The 14,429-nt window shown below is 41.1% G+C and overlaps 1 protein-coding gene across 2 annotated transcripts in view; it reads left to right on the forward strand.

Moving 5' to 3' along the window:
• The window catches only part of KLHL14 (kelch like family member 14), a 241,383-nt gene that overhangs the window by 45,725 nt on the left and 181,229 nt on the right, over window positions 1-14,429 (forward strand). For both annotated transcript variants that reach the window (XR_004538464.1, XM_033934959.1), the window contains exon 3: window positions 11,888-12,009. Coding sequence is in view for 1 of the 2 variants with exons in the window: in XM_033934959.1 (XP_033790850.1) it covers window positions 11,888-12,009 (122 nt within the window). In the remaining variant the exon portion in view is untranslated. The remainder of the gene's footprint in view (window positions 1-11,887; window positions 12,010-14,429) is intronic.

A 14,429-nucleotide genomic window follows, 5' to 3' on the forward strand; every position in this document is an offset into this window, starting at 1 on the left:
AAGAGGTTTATTACAGCATACCGGACTCTAGTGCAGTTAACAGCCTGCCTACTAGAGTGTCAGGAACAGGAAATACACGGACTTTTATGCCCTTTTTCACAAACTAATATATGCAAAAACTACAATTTTCATTTGTTAATTCTATAACTTTTCTACAATTATTATTGGTCCTAAGCCAGCACTTATGATAGGTTCAGGGATACAACTTATAGTCCTATAGGAAACTAACTCATTTCTCTGCTTATCTAAATCTTACAGCTCTAAATGTTACATGTACAGAAGGGCAGGGTACATCATGGCTCAAACTCTTATCTATTTAGCTTACAATGTGGTAAGGCAGGGACATACATTTCAGGCAGATGAGGTTAATAGATTGTACACTGTTTTCAGCTATGTAGGCCAGAGCAATATTTTAAACAACAGTTAACCATTTCATGACCCTACATTCCCCCCTTTCAGGCTGGCGTACCTAAGGAGCCAAGCCTGACAAAATAAAGTTAGGGGTCAAGAAAGTCGGGGTTCCCAGTGGGTAAAGGACGATACTGGGAGAGGGCAAGGGCCAATGCAGTAGTGGAACGGTTGACAGCAGAGTCCATAGTTCAGTGGAGCAGCTTTATGATTACACAGGGCAGGCATCAAAGGAGCAGACCAGACAGGGTGGCATCCAGCAAGATGGTCTTTATTGCTGAACCAGAGGGCAACCAGGAGCCGAAGGTACCAGAGATCCAGTCTGAAGTAAGGCCACGCCAGGTCTGGACAGGAACATGAGCCAGTTTGGTGATACGATCCACATCATCCTCAATCACTTTACTCAAGTTCAAGGCAGCAGTTGGAGAGGTTGAATTTATCACAGGCACCACCCTCTATCTAGAGTTAGGCAGTTCTGATAGATAGCAGTGTGCATTTTAGCATTCGCTCTGCCAATGGTACTCAAAGCTCGGATGATCTCATTAGTTATCAGTTCGAGTACAGCTTGTAGACGAATAATGCGGTTCAGCATGTAGATTGGGTCCGATAGCCCCTGGTGTCATCTTCGGTCCATGTGGCAGGTCCGTAAACAGCAATGATCCATTCTGCAGGACAATCATCACCCCATTCACCTATTTTAAGGGAATTGGTGGAAGTAGACCGCTTTTGGCGACCCCTGGTGTCGAACACAGGGGCTCCCAGGTGTTCACCATCGGCCAGCGGTAACAGGAAGAAGCTGGGACAGATCATGCAAAGTACACATGTACCAGTCCAGTTAGCAGACAACCAAGAGTAGGCAAACAGATCACAGAGCCAATATCAACTATCAGGAGCTGACCATAATTCATAGGAAGTTCCATTAAGCAGTGTCTGAAGGGCGCTGAAGACAGTGGGAAGCAACAATGGAGGTTCACAAGGCCCATCGTGAAGGTCGTGGACCTGACGTAAAAGTGAGATTCTATGAAATCAGGTTTAACATGTCCAGCTGCTTTGCCTCCCATAGCCACTGTTCTCCCATACCAGTCCCTCCTCATACAAAACAATTGCTAACATTAAGAGTCTGACCTATAGTTTCAACAAACTGTATAAACAGATTTCTAGTGATTACAGGAAATCAGTATCTACTTTCATAAAACTGGGGAAACACCACAGAGTGATGGACAGGAGCACATGAGCCGGATACAATACGGACATATATATCAGTACCTGGGTCTCACCTTTTACCATCAATATATAATGCCATGCGGTCTCTGGCCTTCTGGACTTGGACATTGGCATTCCAGTTATGTGGGTCAGTGAAAACCATGGGATTAAAATAGCCTGTAGTACACAAGGAGCCGGAGCTAGGACCTAAAGTAAGGGAGGCAGAGGGTGTATTAGGAGGATATTTGTGTGGATTATTGTAGGTAGCCCACGAGACACTTTCTCATAAAGGACAGGCTCTACCATTAGTGAAGGTTTCCTCATAGGGGCAGTTCTTAAAGGCATCAGGTTATACAGACATATATAGTTAGCACATTTGATATAATAACGCTGTCAATCTAGGGAGCCACACAAAACTGTATAAAGGGCAAAACCATGACCCTGGGCAACATCAAATAGCACACATGTATCACAATACAAAGACACCGGGCGAGTGGGGTCTACAATAAGAGTCTAGTTGATAAGTGGACCCTCAACATTATCAATGCAGATTTCCGCCCACTTTTAAACTTCATCACCAGTAGGTTGGAAACAGAAAATACCCTCTGATGTTTGACACTTTCTGTACTTAATTCCATCATGCAAACATCAGGCAAAAGGACTAGGGGCATATTTGTTAAGTACAATAGGACAGAAATACAGAAGAAAGAAGCATAAGGCAGTGAGGGCAACACATAATGGTTAACCACAAAATTAAAATACACAAGGCACACTGTATGCTTTTCAACATTCATTCCTACCAGAACACAGATAACCCCTTTGCAAATATGGGACCAAAAACTAAAGGTATTAATATATACAAACAAACCCTAAGATGCAGTACAACCCCAGAGAAAAAGAAACAAATGCATTTCTTCCTGAACAGTGCAAAATATAGACAGCAGATGAAAATTCTCAAAATTGACTTAATTCAATCACTAAATTGAAAATAAAATCATTCCCCCTATCTTTGTTGTCTCCCTCCCTCCATGTTTTGTTGTTTGTTTTGTTTTGTTTTTTACAAGATTTCTCTTTCTCTAATTAAAGACAAATAGTACATGACCAGCTATACTTCTACCTTCCCTATATCCATTTACAGGGAAAAGGAGGCCATTTTCAGACACATGGAATCAGACAATTTTGCCTAACTCAGTTAATTCTTCATTTTGTGGATGAACATTATGTAACAGTGCGATTAAAAATTAAATTAATGATTGTGATATATGATTTATCCACCATGTAAAAAAATCAGCAGGTTAGAAAATAGGGCAGTGGAAAGCTAGCCTAGGATACTATTTAAGCAGTGAGGCCTCAAAAAGCAGGGTTTTTTTTTATTATGCACATGCTGTGTATGCTCCATACTGTGCCTTACCTTCTGGCCTGCTCCCGCCTGTACATTTTATGCCGCCCCGGTGTTATGTTCAGGCCAGCTCCCCTCTTTCTTACTGCCGCAGTAAGAAAGCCGCGGGCAGTGGCTCCTTGTGCGTCCCGTGCCTCATTTGGAAGCCTTCCCTCTGACATTGTGACGTCAGAAAGAAGGCTTACGGTTCAGGCGCAGGACGTGCGTAGACTAAATTATTTGAAAATTTGTGAAACATAATGTATTTCTATTTAACTGTTTATATACTTCACTGAATGTACAGTCTTCTTCATGTAAACTGCTCAGAACTTATAGCAGGGCGGTATATAAGAATAAAGTTATTATTTATTATTATTATTATTATTATTTATGTGAATATTTCTGGGGAAAGGTGTCCATAGCTTTCATCAGATTCTTAAAGGGGTCTGTGACTCAAAAAAAGGTAAGAATCACTGCCTTACTATAATAGCAGCCCTTTATTTGAAATTATTCTGTATAGCTCAGAAGTATTATAAGAATGGCAATTATATTCCTCTGGATACCCAATTACAGTGTTGGTAAAAAAAAAAAAAAAAAAAAAAAGGTAAAATGGGGCATCTAATATACAGTCTACCTGACCTTGGGATGAGATCTATTTAAAATTTTTACCTAATTAGCTAGCACACATAATTTTGTAGCATTGCAACACTATTTGGTGGATATTAAGTCATCATTTCAGAAGAGGTTCATACATTTTGATGAGTGGAAATCATTCTATCACAGGCTTAAAATCTTGTGGAGTAGCCTAATGGTTAGTGCAGTAGACTATGATCCTGGAGAGCTATGCTCAATTCCCACTGCACTTAATCCTTCATTGTTCCAGATACAAAAAAAGAACACCTTAGCTTATGAGCTCAATAGGAACATAGAAAGTACCTACATTGAGGTCTTTTCAAAAAGTTCCAGGACTGATTTTATAAAAATTTATTAAACAATCTTACAACTTATTCCACTGGGTCCCCTTCAAAGTACTCTCCTTCTCTACACTTTTCCCAAAGTCGTTTCCACTTCTGGAAACAGTCTTTAAATGCATCTTCAGGAATTCCCAAAAGTTGCTGTGCCAAATTTTGTTCTGTCTTCAATGGTGTCTAATCGCTTTCCTTTCAGCGTAGATTTAAGTGTAGGAAACAAGAAGTCAGCAATGGCCAAGTCAAGAGAGTAAGGTGGCTGGGGAAGATGTCATCATGTTTTTTGTGCAAAATTTGTGAATTTTGATGATTGGCGGAAGCAGTCGTGATGCAGGAACCACGACTGCTTCTGCCAAAATTTGGGCCACTTCCTCCTGATTCTCTCACAGAGTTGTTTCAACACTTCCAGATAGTAATTTTGGTTAACAGTTTGTCCTTGTGGCAGAAAATCATAGTGAACAACGCTGCGACTTTAAAAAAAACAACAAACTATTATCATCACTTTGACATTTGACCAAACTTGCCGAGCTTTTTTAGGTCACAGTTGTTCTTCTGGTCATCGGTCATCAACCGTGGAACAAATCTTGCCACAACGTGAGACATCCCCACTTCTCTGTTAGAATGTTGTGGCATGAACCAATGGAAATGTTGCTTTCCTCTGCCACTTCTCTAATCGCTGATTAGAGCACACAAGAACCCTCACTTAATCAACATGATCATCATCAGTTGACGTTGATGGTCTTCCAGTTCGCGAATCGTCTTCCACTGATTCATGACCAATTTTGAAGTGTGAATACCATTCAAAACACCTTCCACGACTTATGACATGTTCCCCATAAGTCACTTTCAATATTTCATAAGTTTCTGTAGTAGTCTTACCCAATTTAAAACAGAACTTCATGCTGTAGTGCTGCTCATTGAGGTCACACATGATGAAAAATAGCCGATCACGAAAACACACTTTCACAAAAACTGCTTTAGCTCGTAGATGAAAGCAGATATCAACAAATGGAAAAAAGGAGGTTACTCATGAAATTTCAAGTTACTGAATGCTGCCTAGCGCATCTCAAGAGAACTTCCCATTGGTGCGCAATTCAAACTGTCCTGGAAGTTTTTGAACAGATTTCTTATAATGTGTACAGTGCTGTGTATGTCTAGTAGCATTATATAAATGAATAGTTGCGTCTTGCACACATAAGGGATAATTCTATAACAGGGTGCCTCCAATTAGGCATGAGGAAGGAGCCTATTCTATGACAGAATCTAGGTGTTTAGGTCTAATCACGTATCCAGCAATCAATATTCACAGACTTATGCTACCTATAGAGCTGGCATAAATGTGCATGTCTAAGTGTGTCAGGGATATGCATAATTTATGGTATTCAGTAAGTTACATAAATTGGAGCTCTGCCCTTGCTTGACCCCTTGCAAATGTAAATTGTGTATATTTATAGAATAGGGTTTAGGCATCATACTAGCATTTACATGCTAGAATGCATGCTGCTTGCCACTGATTCTGCTGGGCCTTGAGCATCTGCGCATGTGCTCATGCTCAAGGCCTTCTGGCTCCCGCTCTTTCCGAGATTCTAATGAGATTCTCGGAGGCACTGAGAATCTCATTAGAATCTCGGAGAGAGCAAGAGCCAGAAGGCCTTGAGCATGCGCAGATGCTCAAGGCCCAGCAGAATCAGAAGCAGGTGGGTTGGTGCTGCATGCCGTTGCCCGATCGCGGTAACGGTTTGGGCGGGGGGGTGATGCCGGTTCGGGGGGGGGGGCGTTGCTGGTTCTCGGGGGCATGCCTCACATATCGAGTCAACACTCAGTTTATGAGGCAAGATTTGCAAGAGTGTTTTGCTCGTCTTGCAAAACAATCACAAACCGCGTTACTCGCAAACCAAGGTTTGACTGTATATTGTTTTACTTTAATCATATTACAGTTGCTACACTATAACTGCACATCATGTTCACATCACATTCCCTAAACATGCACATTAAAATTTATTACAAATTGTTTTAGCCCAACTCTACAGAGGGTGAGGATTAGGATTTTTTGAGTCTGTAGAGTTGGGCTAAAACAATTTGTAATAGGTTTTAATGAGCATTTGGGGGGAATGTGATGTGTAATTATAGTATAGCAACTGTAATATGATTAAAGTAATTCACAAATGCTATAACTCAAAAATATATCATATATAATCATAAAAATATAATCATAAAAGCATAAAGAAAGAATATATAATAATGAAGAAAAATATTTATGTGCTCAGTACCCCCACACACCAGGAATTAGAAATAAAGACCAATGAGTATAAGGACCATCACTGCAGCATTCTGTCCTTAAAGAACAACTCCAAAAAAGCTAACAAGTGCTAATAGAATCTTAATAATAAGATCTTATAAAGGACACTAATGTCATCCAAAACTTAATTATCAATAAACCACATGCCAGCATGATGGGAAGCATTCAGGATATAAATAAAAGTATTACTTGTCTCAGGCCTACACAACTCAAAAATGATCCGGGGCTGAAATGAAGTCATAAAATGTAGTGAGGGCTGCAGGTAGTGGCCATGACTCGAAGCACCCGGAAGTGCGCAGACGTTGTCGTGATGACTTCACATGCATGCATGACATCATCACGATGACATCCGCGCATGCACAGAGGCCTTCCAGACGGGCCCTGAGATGCCAGTAGTGGGTACCAGCAGGGAAGAGGGCAGGAGAGGATAGGCACTGGCGGCAGCTGATTGCCTACAGCAGTGTTTCTCAATTACTTCAAGCTAATTACCCCCAACCACAGGCTTTCCAAGCTCCGCCCTAAACCCAGCCAAGCTGTGCCCCAGATCCTGCCCCCTTTACTAATTGTAATGCAATTTTTTCCTTTAATTTTTCATTTACACACAATACACACAGCAGATAGAAATTCTCAAAACTGACACATTTCGATCACTAAATTGAAAATAAAATAATTTTTCCTACCTTTGTTGTCTGGTGATTTAATTAGTTTCTGGTTGGACTTCCTTCTGACTGTGCATCCAATATTTCTTTCACAATCCAGCCCCAGCCCCTTTTGGTCCAGATCTCTATCTCTTTTCCCTCTGCTTACCCTCCCCAGATCCAGTGTCAGTTCTCCTTTGTACTTACCACCATCTTATCCATATTTTGGGTATCAAGCTTCCTAGAATATACATGGACAATATTATTCTTCATTCCACCTGGAACACATTAAAATTTATAAATACCTTAACTCCTGTTCCAATACAACAATTTACATATCAATCCCTATGGTTAAACTCCAAGATATAAATCGACGAGTCTCAAATCCTCTGGAAACATTGGTTGAAGGCAGGCATACGTACTCTAGATCACGGGTGCCCAAATGGTCGATCGCGATCGACCAGTAGATCGCAAGTCGATCGCGTTGCCTTTGCGATCTTTTTCTCCCTGCTACTTCCCCGAGCCAGGACTGGCGCGTACAAGCGCCAGACTCATAAGACTTCATCTCCGACGTCAATTCTGACATTGGAGAGGAAGTTCTGGGCCAGCCAATTGCTGCCTGGCTGGCCTGGAACTTCCTCCCCGGCATTAGAATTGACGTCGGAAGTGAAGTCTTGTGGGCGCCGGCCGGCGCTTGTACACACCAGGCCTGGCTCAGGGAAGCAGCAGGGATAAATCGGCGTGGTGGCTTGGGAGGGGCAGGGGGAGAGAGAAAGAAAGGCAGAAAGAGAGAGGGGGGGGGCAGGGGCAGAGAGAAAGAAAGACAGGCCAGCAGGGGGAGAGAGAAAGAAAGGCAGAAAGAAAGAAATATTGACTTTACAGAAGAAGGAAGTGCAACCGGAGATTCATGAAATCACCAAACAAAAAGGTAGGAAAAATGATTTTATTTTCAATTTAGTGATCAAAATGTGTCCGTTTTGAGAATTTATATCTGCTATCTATATTTTGCACTATGGCCCCCTTTTACTGAACTGTGATAGTGGTTTTTAGCACAGGGAGCCTATGAGCGTCGGGAGCTGCGAGGAGCATTCAGTGCAGCTACCTGCGCTAAAAACCAGTATCGCAGTTTAGTAAAAGGGGAGGGGGGTATATTTGTCTATTTTTGCATAGTTGTTACTGAGGTGACATTACATATTTTAAAGTCATCTGCCTTGACCTCTGAAAACCCCCCGGAATAGAAATGATAATTAACATTTTCTCTGCTTACAGTGTGCTTTGTGATTTTAGAAATTTTATTGTTGGTAGATCATTTTGACTTGGTCATTTTAAAAGTTGCTCGCAAGCCAAAAACGTGTGGGCACCCCTACTCTAGATGATGTAATTTTAAATGGGAAAATGGTAGATTTATTACAGTTACAACAATCATTCAGCATATCAAAATCTCAAGGTTTAAATGGTTGCAGTTGAAGAAGGTCATTCAGAAGGGGTTCCCTGACTGGCGAAATTTAAAAAATCAGTATAGCTTGCCAGGTCTATGTTTCCAGACAGATTTTCAAGGGCATCAGACCGCTAAGTGGTACAAATTAATATCAGAATATTTGCAAAAAGAACTAAAACAAACTTAAAAGACATTTGGAGTATAGAAACAAAGCAACATATTTCTGCTACAACTATACAATGGCCACAGATTTGGACTTGGAGAATGAGGTGTACAGCGTCAGCACCTATGAGACAAACTTGCAGCTTCTATTACAAAGCCACACGTTGGTTTTTTTTGTTATATAGAATTTTTTGGACCCCAGTTCGTTTACAAAAGTTAGATTGTTCAAAGTCTAGTAGGTGCTAGGACTGTCATCTTGAAGTAGGGACACTGGATCATCTGTTATTTTATTGTCCCTTGATACTCAATTTTTGGAAATCAATATGGGGGAAAATTAATATGGTTCTCGATGTCTCCATCCCATTGTCTTATTTGGGACATTGTTGAAATCCACGAGTCCAATAGACATTCATAAAAGCAGACTTCTGATTATGACAGGGGTGGCCATCCAATTGATAACCAGAAATTGGAAGAACTGGGACAGATTAAATTTTTCTTTTTGGTGGGAAATGCTCTGTTTGTATTACAGATATGAAAGAATGAATGCAGAACAATTGGGTAATAATAAAAAGTTTAAAGAAGTATGGGGTCCATTAGAGGCATTTGTTAAACAAAAAACTGATTAAATGATTAACCTTTAATTAAAAGATGATTTCCACACACATCCAGAGAGGGTGGGAGGGTGGGTGAGGAGAGGGTGAAAAGTACTTGTATTTGTTCGAAGATAAGTGCTGTTATATGTTTTATCTGATTGTATATTTGTCTGCACTTTGTATAAGTTTTGAAAATGAATAAAGATTTACAAAAAAATAAAATAATTTTTCCTACCTTTGTTGTCTGGTGATTTAATTAGTTTCTGGTTGGACTTCCTTCTGACTGTGCATCCAACATTTTTTTCACAATCCAGCCCCAGCCCCTTTGGGTCCAGGTCTCTATCTCTTTTCCCTCTGCTTACCCTCCCCAGATCCAGTGTCAGTTCTCCTTTGTACCTACCACCACCTTTGTTCCAGGTCTCCCTCTCTCTCCCTCCTCTGTTATGATTTTCCATCTCTCTGTTCTTCCTCGGGGTCTCTCCCACTCTGTCTGCACCTCTCATAGTCCAGCATCTGCCTCCTGTCTTTCCCCTTTGGTTCTGTCTTTCTTCTGCTTACAACCCCCTCCCCCTCTCCAGAATTTGTTCTCCTTTCTTCCAGGCCTTTCTCTCTTTCTCCTTCATTCCTCCCTCCCTGGTCCAGAATCTTTTCACCTCTCTGCAGTCTCTCTCTCTCTTTTCCCTCTATACACTCCAAGTCCAACATCTGCCCCCCTGTCTTCTGCCTCCCCTTTGTTTCAGGTTTCTCCCTCTCTCTATCTTCCTTCTGCTAACATTTTGAGTCCTCCCACCTTTGATCCAGGTCGTTCTGTCTCTCTCACTCTCTCACTGTCTTTCCCTCCCCAGGGCCTGGCATCTGTCTCTCTCCTAGGTTCAGGGTGTTTCACCTCTCTACTTCCTCTAGTCCAGCATCTGCCCTGCCTTTCCTGTCTTCAAGTCTATTCCCCCCCCCCTCAAGGTCCTGTACTGTCTCTCTCACCCTGCCCGCCCCTCTTCAAAGTCCTTTTCTGTCTTTATCTCTCCCATCCCCCGGTGCCCCGATCCAGCGTCTCACCATGGCCCTCGCGACGGGCAGGGCCTTACTTCTGCTGCTTCCCGCACCCAGCGAGAGAGGTCGTCTTCCGTGGTCCACCACTAAGCTAATTACAGCAGCCTGCAGAGCAGAAAAAAACGCTGTAAAAAAAGCAACCCCACTCTCCTGCTGCACTATTGGACGAATGGAAGGGAGAGGAGGGGAGAAGTAATGTTGACTTTTTTCAATCACGCATAAAACATGCCTTTCTCTCCAAAAAACTACTATAATTCAAGTAAATCTTGTAATTTGTTTTTAATGTAAAATTTAATCAAGACCCACACACGCTCAAGAAGAAACGGCTTTTTTTTTTTTTATCTTTATTAATTTTCCAGGCATTAGCAGTGCATTACAAATAATATGACAAAAAAATTACATAAAATGCACCATAATACACAAATAGAAAAGAAAACAACCTTTTCTCCTATCCATCTCTCAAATATAAATACCTTAATCATATTATTTATATAACATTATATTCAAATATTTGATTCTTCAAAATACCCTTCCCTCCCCTCCCCCCACCCTTTATGTGTAAGGCAATCTAAGCTTTTAGCAAACACGCTTGAAACATGCCTTTCTCTCCAAAAAACTACTATAATTCTTGTAATTTGGTAATTCTTGTAATAGGTAAATCTTGTAATTTGTTTTTAATGTAAAATTTAATCAAGACCCACAGCCAGAAACACAAGACAAGGGTTTCATACACGTGCTCAAGAAGAAACGTTGGCTTTTAACAAGCATGCATGAAACATGCCTGTCTCTCCTAAAAACTCAAAAGAAGCATGATTTTATAACCTTCCACAAAAAATATATAGATACACATTTTTTTTTCATTAGCCACAGTCAAAATACAAGTGCTGGCATTATAATGACGCTCCCGGACCAGTTGCTGCTTTTTGTTGCCAAAAGCCAATGCCGCTCTTCAAAAATGCCTCGGCGATTTTTAAGAATCCACCAGAGGGCTCATTTCAATGTTAAAGAGCCCATTTGCATGCCATTGTCAGAGACTGCTAGAAACCTCGCTAAAGACAGAGATAATCCATTTTGATAATCCGCCTCTAAAATGCATGCAGGCTAAACCGCCGGAAAACTGCTTAGCGACCGCGTTAAAGTTTTGAGAATCTTGCCCTGAGAGTGTTTTTGAAGGACAGGAGGCCAAGCTGAGTTCAACAACCCACAGTGTAGGCTGTAAGGCATTTTCACTGTCTAACCCTTATCTTGATGCAGCTAATTATACAAAGCTAGCAAATATTGTTCACTGCTTGATCAAAACAGTTCACAAACTCTGTATATAACCTTATTTTTTCAAGGTTCTTTGAGTGTAGAATGGCTTATAATAATGATTTTGACTAACAAGATTTTTTATATCAACTTTAATGCTTAACCTCAGTACAACTCTGGAGTTTTTCATGTGTATTCAGCTGTAAAGAGTAATGATTTAAAGGGATAATATTAAGAAAAAGGCCATTCTAGAATGAACCTCTGAAAAATTATATGGAGGTAGCTTACTGTTCCACTGGCAGAAGATGGGTGTGTAGCTTCTTTAGTCATTTGTCTACTTTCTCCTATACTGCTTGAAATTGTTGAGACGTGATTGACAGTAGAAAGAAATGTGTGAAAATTGGAAATAAAGTGAGCACAGATAGGGCTTTTTGCAGTGCTGAAACACTGACCCACGTCATATCCGCCTCATATAGTTATGTCTCCTCTCCTGTTTTGGGTACAGAATCCGCTCCAACAAAAAAATGTTGTTATTGGTTGGAGGACTGCCACCTGGGCCTGATCGGCTTCCCAGCAATCTAGTCCAGTACTATGATGATGAAAAGAAGACATGGAAAATACTGACAAGTAAGTGATGCTCTTTTTTTCTCTCTCTCTCTCTCTCTCTCTTTCTCTCTTTGCATGTTATTATATGAGTCTTGCAGAATGATGTTCATTAGAATTGGTTAAATTGGTATATAATATATTTTGTTTGCTACAGTGTTTTTGTCCTGGAGGGGTGAAATGGTGCATGGAAGGTAATACTTTTAAAATAAAATTATGCAGCTTGACAGTGACCTCAATCAATTTTTTTAACCATAGAAAGGGCCATTTATATATTTGTATATATATATTTTTTTTTTTTTTTTAATTTTTTTTTTAAATATATATAAAATAGTTTTTTAACAACATTTTTTTCAGATCTATGAATTTCTCTTTGCTTAGTTTTTCTGTATCTTTCCTCCTTTCTGTCTCACTTCTGTATTTTTAGCCTCTGCCCTAGCTTGGTTGATGGTGTGTGCATTAGACAGGTCCTGCCTGCAGCGTCCCTGTCCCTTTGTCCTCTTACTTTCATGTCTGAATGCCTGAAAGGGTAGCTGGGTTGTGCAGCAAACATTTTGCCCAATGCAGCTATTGAGATATATTAGCTACAATTCCCAATCTTAACTTGTGCAAGGAATCAAATCATAGTTTCTTAAGTTCAGCGTGGCCTGTATGTTCATCAGGCCCCTTAGGGGTTGAGTGGCTGCACTGGTCAATAAAACTACATTTTAACTGTCAAAATTCCCCAAAGCTGTGTAGATAAAATAAATGAGTGATTTTGATCCATAAATCAAAGCCATGCTTTCTGAACTGAACAAATGATGAAATCTACTCCAGCTGTTGTTTCTCAGCCATGTGTAAATATAGCCTGTACAGGATTTCCCCCTTGGTTCTGTTACCTCATGGGCCATCATAGACTGAGTGCTGAAGCAGGCAGTTGTTCACAGGGAAGGCCACATCCAGCCTGATAATATCTTTAGTCTTCTTTTCTAGGACACTTGCAAAGAGCACTCTTGTATTCACAATTGTCTTCTGTATACTAAAATCATATTTAGGATTTCTTCCCTGTGTTCTCAGGGTTTTAAATTTATTAATTTATTTATTTTAAAAATATTAATTTATTTATTTTAAAAATTTCTATTCCACTTCTATATATTTTGTTCTTTTTATTAAGACACTTCTGGAAGAAGAGCAATATTTTGTTTACTCTGTAAACCACCTTGATATCTTAAATTCTAGTGCGACAGACACTCTATTCCTGAATCTGTGGGTAGTCAGCCTCTTCTCGCGAGAATTCTTGTAGGGAGTTTCATTTGAATTCTTTTGATCTGCCTCCCATCCCTCTGGAATGTCCTTCAAGTCCTCAGTTGTCTTCCTACAAGCGAATTAGTAGGAGCTTGTCTTTGCTGCTCTTATTTCTTTTCATTTTAATTTGGTCTTTTATTTCACTGTTTGCGAGACTTTTGGTGCTGCAGAGGATCCCTTTGTGGGACAGCTCTGGCTGCAGGAGACCTCAGACTCTGAGGTCGAGAGTCTGCTTCCAAGGGGCAGTCTGCTTTGCAGTGCACTCACTTGGACGGCCTGCTCTAACATTCCCTTGGGAGCAAGGCTTGCCCCAGGTTCATATGAGCTTGAGTGCAGGCTGTGTGGCTCTGTGGCAGTTTTTGTACAGGATTGGGGCCAACTGCTCTTCTCCCCTGTTCGGCTTGTGCAGGTTCTGGTGGGATTTGAGCTCTTCAGCCGGTAAGTTGGGCCCAAGAGGCAGTGAGAAGACACAAGCAGTTCGGATTCCAGGCTTGTTGAGGCAGAGTTTCTCCCTATAAGCTGTTTGCAACTTCAGGACTTGCAGCTCCCAGCACACATGACACAATGAATAAACAGGCTGACAGCCTGACAAACCAAATTGGGTGGGTGTCCTCAAAACTGATTTTTGGGGGGGTTCTGAGGGTACATAAGAACATAAGAAGTTGCCTCCGCTGAGTCAGACCAGAGGTCCATCTCGCCCAGCGGTCCGCTCCCGCGGCGGCCCATCAGGCCTATTGCCTGAGCAGTGGTCCCTGACTATTTCTTTAACCTACCTCTACTTCTATCTGTATCCCTCAATCCCTTTGTCCTCTAGGAACCTATCCAAACCTTCTTTGAAGCTCTGTAACGTGCTCCTGCCTATCACAGCCTCCGGAAGTGGGTAGAGTTAGGTTTCCTTGCCTGTAAAATCCTAAAATCACTATTTTTTAAGTTTCAAAAATCGCTGCCGCGGTGGCTGTCTTGGATTTCCTAATTTAAAAATAAAAGCCACTATCTGCCTCAAAACACTTCGTTTTTGCTTAAAACAGGTGTGATGGACTCCTCAGGCCAAGATACCTTAGATTCATGCCAAAATTGTGGTGGATGACATTCCAAGAAGCATCTGTGATCCACTTGCTGTGCAGTATGTGAGGGGGTGGGAGCCACTGGCTTAGCTTTCT

This window comes from Geotrypetes seraphini, chromosome 2 (assembly GCF_902459505.1).
Source record: "Geotrypetes seraphini chromosome 2, aGeoSer1.1, whole genome shotgun sequence".
NCBI lineage: Eukaryota > Metazoa > Chordata > Amphibia > Gymnophiona > Dermophiidae > Geotrypetes > Geotrypetes seraphini.